The sequence below is a fragment of the Xiphophorus couchianus genome, chromosome 10 (assembly GCF_001444195.1).
Source record: "Xiphophorus couchianus chromosome 10, X_couchianus-1.0, whole genome shotgun sequence".
NCBI lineage: Eukaryota > Metazoa > Chordata > Actinopteri > Cyprinodontiformes > Poeciliidae > Xiphophorus > Xiphophorus couchianus.
The window spans coordinates 1251856-1260193 of record NC_040237.1 but is presented as its reverse complement, the minus strand read 5'-3'; the positions used below and the strand labels follow the sequence as shown (position 1 = coordinate 1260193).

The 8338-nt window shown below is 37.1% G+C and overlaps 1 protein-coding gene across 1 annotated transcript; it reads right to left on the bottom strand.

Annotated features, from left to right (window-relative positions):
* Positions 1-763: 763 nt before the first annotated feature.
* rbp4 (retinol binding protein 4, plasma) lies at positions 764-2923 on the bottom strand. The gene is made up of 6 exons (XM_028029863.1): positions 2783-2923; positions 2471-2573; positions 2250-2386; positions 2049-2155; positions 1601-1813; positions 764-1290 (listed from the first exon to the last, which is right to left on the bottom strand). Exons 1-6 carry the CDS (start codon positions 2830-2832, stop codon positions 1250-1252), a joined length of 651 nt encoding a protein of 216 aa, XP_027885664.1. The 5' UTR covers positions 2833-2923; the 3' UTR covers positions 764-1249.
* Between the last annotated feature and the right edge of the window lie 5415 nt (positions 2924-8338).

Genomic DNA, 8338 nt, shown 5'->3' with positions numbered 1-8338 from the left:
TTCAATTTATTTTATTCTTTTATTAGAATTATGCATAGCTTTATTAGCTAACCAGCTTATTATGTGCCATTAGGGGGAAAAAATGACCATTTAAAAACCCAGAGTCCAAGCTCATTGCAAAGATGGAGCAAAGGCCAAGGACTAAATACTGTTTTTAATGGACATAAATATAATAAACTTAGAGTTTAAACTGAAGAAAGACAAAAAAAAACCATTTAAAGCTAATCTGTGAAGTTGACATGTTAGGTGTGTTTCCTATAAATCAATCTACAGTGCTGATCTTAAAACAATTTGGAGTCTGTCAATCCACTGCATAAAATAAGGTTTAAAATCAGCTGCCAACCTCCTGAGCTTTTACTGTCCTAACAGGTTCATCAGAATAACAGTAAAACAGTAAAATGCTGCAAGACATCACAACTCTAAAATGCCATGAAAGGACCTACAGCAGCCTTTTGCTGCTGCTTATTGCAAACCATATGGCTGTCCAATCATAAACTGATGGCAGAAGTTTAATTTTTGTGACAGGTAGACAAGAAGGATATCTTCTCTTTTTAAGATAAACATAAAGTCATATTAAGGTTTGGCAAAAGTCATGAAATCTGGAATAATGTTGGACAAACAAATCTAAAGTTAAAGGACAGGGAATGTTTGGCAGAAACCAAATGCAGCAATTTTCCACAACCTTGCAGCTTCCATAACTACAGATTTATTGAATATCTTGTAGAATTCAGATTGGATCATTAAAAAAATTAAACAGTCAAAAGATGTTTGAATGTTTTATATTAAAAACTGGATCAAGAAGTAAACATCAGTCAAGATTAACAAACAGATCTACTACTGAACATGTTTGCTGGATATTACAGTTTAATAAAATAAAAAGTACTTGTGCATTGTAGGAATATGTAAAAGCAAAGCCCCTTTTATGAAGTTAACATTCTGAGATATTTGGATCATACAAGATTTCCACATATGAAATTTATAACACTGCTTCTTCATGAGGCAATGTACTGAAAAGAAACAAAATAAGCAACAGACATTGAAGATAACACTGAAATTTAATGAGACTAAAGCTGACTATGAACAACAACAAGTGTGAAAGTTTGGAGTTTGTGATTTTTAATTTATTTCTTTAAAAAAATAAGGAAACTACTTCCTCTCGTGTGAGAGAAACTGAGGCAGTAGGGGTGAGGAGGAGGTGGGATTCAATCTGAAACCAGCAGAAAGGAAGAAAGGAGCATCAAGAGAAGGGTCACTGAGGTGGCTCTGCATTTCCGCTGTTCTCGCAGAAACCTGAGAGAAGATAAAAACATTACGCTTATTAAAGATATTCATCAAACAACCTGCACTGTATTTTTTATTTATTTTTTGTCCATGACAGACTATCCAGTTGGAAATGCGTTACTCAGAATTACACTGAGTGCGCATTCATCTAATCAATCAATGAAGATAAACACTGGTCAAAAGGTTTGAAGCAACATCCCTCGGTTAATCATTAATTTGGTCTCTAACCTTATTGAACAACTCAAATTGCAATCTCCCTCAGATCCTTCCTTACATCTCCTCCTCCTGTCGCATCAATAATGGCTGTTAATCGACTCACCGTTGTGTGTTACGCGTCGGTATTTGCCCAAAAGACACAGGTCCGTCTTTTTCTGCGTGATGAGGGCCTGGTCCTCTGGCCTCAGGCCGGCTGGGTGGCGTGAGAAGACGAAAGAGTAGCTATCCAAGCATGTGCCGTCCTCGTTGAGCAGTCTGCAGGAGTAGTGGAGGGCGTAGTTGTCGTAGTCGGTGTCGATAACCCAGTGTTCGTCATCTGAAAGCAGGACGGGTTATGTGATGATTGGAATATTTGCTTCCACTTGGTAAAATGAAGATTTATCTGTCTCATTAGATTTCCACTAAAACTTGGAACATTCCATAAAGCAGTGGGCCTGAGGTCAACAATCTCCACGCTATCGCTGAATTTCAGCAGACAGCTGCGGCGCCGGGGTTGAACTTTGGGAATTTTTGCTCTCTGTCTTTCCTTTTGTGAGTCAAGTCATGCTTACTTCCTGTCTGCAGGTACGAAGCGGCTCCCCAGTATCTCATTCTGAACTTGGCAGGGTTCGGGGATTCCTCGAAGGTAGCAAACATGTGGGCACACATTTCCCAGTTGCTACAGGTAAAAGAGAGACAAAGAAAATTAAAATCCTCAGTAATCTATGCATCGAGAACAGCAAGGCCTCCAGGGGGGAAGAGGATAAACCTACTTCAGGATGATGACTCTGCCCTTCGCAGTAGCGGTCATTGAGCCATCTTCCTCAATGTTAAACTGGGCTACAACATTGTCGAGTAAGAACAAACCCTCAGGGTCCTTTTTTCCTACAGCATACCAGGTCCCTGCATACTATTGGGAAAAATAGTTTTAGTTAAACCTTATTGGACAAATTTTACTTTATGAATGCTAATTCTTATGTTACTCACAACTCACCCTGGTTTTGTCAAAGTCCTGCTTGACCTGGAAATTCTCCACCTGGCAATCCTGCGCCCAGGACAGCGCCAGGAGGCAAAGAGCCACGACGAACCTCAGCATGCTACCTCAGAGGAAGGGGGGGAAAAAATGGTCAGAAGTTAGACGCAGAAAGTTTGGAAAAGAAAAGGAGAAATATTAGTTATTTTTCCTTAACGTTCTCAGATTAAGTTCAGCATAGTCTGATGAAATTCTTCAAAATATCTCCAAAAACCAGTTTGTGAAAATAAAAATTTGTAAGAAGAAATAGATGGTCCTTTGCTCAGTGCGTACCTTGGTGCATAAAGAAGTGACTGTCTCGCATGAAGTCCACTCTTCAACATCCTCCTGACTTTATATACAGCTGTGTGCTATTGCATAATAACATCCTGGGGTCCTGAACCACCCCTGCTCTCCCCACAGTCAGTCAGCAGCGCTACATTGGACAAACATTTGCATAACTCCTTGTTCTGGTCCAATTGATTTGCGTGTTCTGCACATTTGGTTGACCGCTCCTGAGTCCCTGTTTATGAACAATTTTCTCCTTTATCTTCTGAGAATTTTTTTTGTCTTAGTCTAAAGAACAAAATGGACGTGCACATTTGAAACATTTATTAAGTTTATAAACATTTGGTAGGGCTTGTACATAGAGTATTGCCACGGAGCAAGTTAGTGATGTTTATCCACTGTCGTTAACTGAGCAAGTAAATTCTCAGAAAATCCAGAAATCTGAGTGAAACACACACTTGTATAGAATAAGCATTTTGTTTATATTTGTCAAAGAAACTTTCCTAAGTTTCTTGAGTGCCTCATCAGCATAATTACATCAGCTGCTGCTTTATCTCCAGGTACTCTGTTTGTATGAAACAAGGCCAAAGTCCTCTCTCCTTTGATGTCATCTCATATGCTCAGGATCGTCCTAATTTCCCCTCTACAAATGTATGTTAGGGTCAAAATAGATAACAACCCAAAATAAAATCCAGTATAACTAGTAATTGTCACATTATCTAGGACGTTTAACAGTCAAGTTATTAAACAATATCGCAAAGTATAAAATCTGCCATCCCAAAATGAAAATAGACAGAGTATGACACGAGAAGAAACACTATGAAAAATGGCAACACGCCTAAGACACGTAAGAGAAGATTAATTAGAAAGATCTCATACATTCCTACTGTAACTCTGGAGGAGCTGCAGAGATCCACAACTCAGGTATTGGGAACCTGTTGACAACACAACAATCAGTCTTTCAATACACAAATTTGCCCTGCATACAGGAGTCACAAGATTGCCAAGCTTATGTGTTTACATTTCACATTTTGAGGAGTTTTTTTTTGGCAACAAGAGACAAGTTCTTGTTTTTAATGGGGTGTAAGATATGAGTAACTCAAGACCCCTATAAAGTTTTGGATTCAATAAAACACCTCATGGCTTATTGAACCATTTCCAGCTGAACTTTAAAGCTTTGGCAAGAGCAAGAGCAGTTATCTGCTAAAGTGAAAACTTAGCAGTTGGTAAACGGCCCTTGTGCTGCATAACTAAAGTCTATTTTAGCATGTTAGCCATTTCTCCAAGAGATTATTGTACTGGTCATGTAAAAATTTAGCATGCTCAAATGCCAATGGTTTGGGTACTAGCTTTGATAAACATTTTCCATTATCCTACTGGAAGTAGCCATTGAGGATGCTGTGGCATTTAAATACCTAGTTGGTACTAAGGGGGAAAGAATATCCCTGCCAGCAGCCTGTGCTGTTGACTCAAGCCAGAGCAGATCAAAATTCTTAACATACCTTCTAAATGTTTCAGCTGAAATAAATACAAATCTGATCAGACAAAGTTTATCCCATCAGTTGGCTAATTTTGGTGAGAGTATGAATTCTAACCTTGGTTTTCTTTTCTTAGCTAACAGGAATGACTGTAGCCCATCTGCTTCAAGGTTCAACAACTTGTGCATTCAGAGATAGCATTCTTTGGACCTGCACTATTGGATCGAGTGTTCCCTTTCCACCATCTTGAACCAGTGTGCACATTATTTTCTGATGTGTGACATTAAAAAGGCAATTTCTGCCGACAGAAATGTTGCTTTCAAACCAGCTTTTGTAAACCTGGGAGATGGTTGTGCATGAAAATCTTAGAAGCTCCATAGCTTCTGAAATAGCTATGTTTAAAGTCTCCATATTTCCTGTTCCGTTCTGATGCTGGGTTTGAATATCAGCAAGTCATCTTAACCCTGCTTTTATGTCTTAATGCACTGACCTGTCAAGATATAAGCCATATATTTGTGTTGACAAGGAAGTTACCTAACAGAGCACCATTACCTAAATTTGATCGCTAAAATGATTTCAAAACGTACAGCTAGGTTCTCTTTGGGAGTGACAAGGATGGATAAAATCAGAAATGAATACATCAGAGGAACAGCTCATGTCAGATGTCAGAGATAAAGTCCGAGAAGCCAAACTGAGATGGTTTGGACATGTACAGAGGAGAGACACTGAATACATCAGCAAAAGGATTCTGAGGATGGACCTGCCAGTAAAGAGACCTTGAAGTAGACCAAAGAGGAGATTTATGGATGGAGTGAAAGAGGACATGAAGATAGTTGGTGTGAGAGAAGAAGATGCGGAAGACAGAGTTACATGGAGATGGATGACTCACTGTGGCAAACCCTAAAGGGAAAAAGCCGAAAGGAAAAGAAGAAGAAGCGTAATTAAAGTATAATTTCAAGATTAATTTCTTCTATTCAGTTCAGTTTCATCCATATAATGATTTTTTTAAAAGAAAATACAACTCTGTGTCTTTTTCAAACCATATAGAACTCAGTCAACATCAGATCAAGTCAAATTTTATGCAACTCAACTTAATCCAGTTTAATACAGTTCATTCACGTTCAGTATGACTTTATTTACAAAGGAAAAAAAACAGTTCCACAAAAGATACACTTGTTCAGAAAAACACAGAGTTACTCTGAGAGGTCATAGGGCAGTATTTTGGAAAAATAAAAAAGAACCAGGAAGGGTGACCATCTGCTTCAGCTATTGAGGGGGAGAAAAGAGAGATACAAACAAATACTTGAAACTAGGCCAAAGATACAGGCTCAGTAAAAAAAAATAAAAACATTGTTAAAGCCAGGAATAAAGGAAAACAAATACATGGAAAAAAAGCTAATAGATAAATAAATAAACTAGACTTTTAGTAGCCATCTTTTTAGATGACTAGAATAGTTCGAAACCATCTAAAACATAAAAGTCTATCTGTTACAGATAGATTTAAAGATTACAGTAAAACTACAATAAACTGTACTGTGGAAAAAAATATTATCCCCATAAATCGATTACTTTAGGTTTTACTTTATTTTTTATATGACAGTCAAACAGATTGGGCCCTATGTGAAGAAAGTAATTTCCCTTAAGCCTAATAACAGATTGTACCTCCCTTATAAACAACACATGCCATCCAGTGTTTGCAAGAACTAAAGATAAGTCTTTATTTTGCTGTGAAGGTTTTCTCTGCATGATTTTTTTTTTTTGCAGAATTATTTTAATTAAGTAACACTAGTGAGGTTTATAGAATATGAATGTGTTTTGAATAATTTGCTTGCTGCATAACTAAATGCGCTAAAGTCAAAGGTCTCAAAATGACATTTCGACATCCTCCTTCAGGATTTTCTGTCGGAGAGCAGAATTCATGATTCCATCTGCTGTGGGAAGTTATCCAGCTCCTGAAGGAGGAAAGCATACACCTTTCATAAAGTTCCACTTTTTTCTCCTGAGTCCAAAGATTAATTTCCCCAAAGTCATGGGGATCATCAAAATGTTTTTCGCCAAATGTTAAACAGTCAAAAACAGTCAAAGATTACTTTAATATCATAAAAACCTCAAAATTTAAATGTATCACATAAAAGTTGAGTTATATGTTTGTTTAAAAAGAGATTTGGAAAAAAAAAACCCACTAAGGTCAACAGTACAAACTGATGATTGCAATACAGCAGTAGTGCAATTCAATTTTAGATTTTAGCTTAAAAAGTGAAGCTGAATGAAGATATTTTATCATTTAATTATAGATAAATGATCAGATCACTAAAATGATCTTAATACTGCACAAAATCGGTCTTTGTCTTTAAGTAAGATGAAAAAAGCAGACATCATTTCTAAAACTTGCTATTTCAAATATATATATATATATATAAGTGATAGTATCACAGGGCTGTTTCCCTGTTTTTCCCACACTTAAGCACCAACCGGTTTCCTCATTGTGAGACTCCCTTAACTTGTTTCCACAATGCCCACACAGCAACACCTTTCACATTTCTCCTTTGATAAGATTGTCTTAATCCTCACAGCAACATCGATTAAAGAACTTCTTTTCTCGGACGATTCCAGCAGCCAACCCAACAGTGAGCTCAGTTAATAGTGATCAGCCATCTTCGTTTACGGCCTCGCTCTCAGACTCCCACATCTCTGCAAATTGGCTGGTTTGCAATCCCAGGACTGATACCTCCATGATGATTTCATTAGCACTAGAGTAGACTGCTTTCACATTGAGAGCATTATCTGGCCTGCCGTTGTGGCCGTGCATGCGATTGGTGCTGCTGACAGGACCCTATTTAGACACTTGCTCCACTGTAGCAAAACAAGGACAGAACATTAACAGGAGCTAATGGAGGATTGGCTTCCAGGAGGGGTTATGTGAGGCTGGCAAAGCTCCTGGCTCTTGATTGCTCAGGTTGTTTAAACAGTCTGCTCTGACTCATATTAAGTCAGGAAATTGAATGGTTATAACTTAATAAGTAAGGCTGCATGCTAGTACTATTTGACATGTTATGTTGTTGTGAGATTTCATTTTATATTTTAAGGGATACTGATTATCTTTTTAGCTTCAAAATTATATCTTTAACACAGGACAAAGTGATTTTAAAATTATTTAAATAAATAAATAAATATTGAACAATATGGAGACTAAAACAGTTATATTTATTGTACTACATTGTTTTAATTTCTGGATGTATTCAGACAATAGGAAATAGTTCCTCGAGCATTTTATCCAAACAGGGGCATTTGTGATTTATTCCATTTCATAAAACCCTGTATTCTCTCCAGTTCCTCTTCTAAGCAGTTGGTGGAAACACATGGAGAAAACATGCATGGCTGAAGTTGGTATGTCTACTGGAAATGGTAAGATTTCCAGTAGACAGGATGTGTGTTCTTCACTGAAAAACATTAAATCAACAGTTTATTTTGTGGCCACAGAAGTTTTCTTGGGCAAAAACGACATTTTGCACACTTTCTAGTCATTCTGATGTTGTCGATGGTTTTTAAATTTCATCACATTATCATTTTAGATGAATGATTTTTGGTTAGGTTTTATGTAAAAGACCCACACATGATTTTAGATTTTTATTTTTTTTTTTACATCTGTTTGAATCCTCTAAGTGAGTACTTTCTGAATAGGTCAAGCTCAGATTTGATACATCAATATTTACGTTTTGCCAGAGACTCTCAAATCAATTTATGTCTGGACTTTGACTGGGACATTATAGCATATGTTCTTTGGTCAAAACTATTTTTACTGTTGCTCTTCTTGTCACTTTTCCGTTAAGTATAGATTGTTGGAGTATACAACTAATAGTTTTCCTTTAAAAAAGATGAACATTGGATTTTTGTGTTTAATGCTCTATTTGCCCAGCCTGTCAGGTTTATTGACTGGTCAGTTATTGATGTATTCGCAGTGGTGTTAAACTCTTTCCATTTTCAGGTGAATGTTTGAACAGTGCTTCATGAGTTTTTCAAAGCCTAGAATTTAGCTTTGTAACCAAACTTGATTTTTGTGTTCCTTGGCCTATTTGTTTTTCTA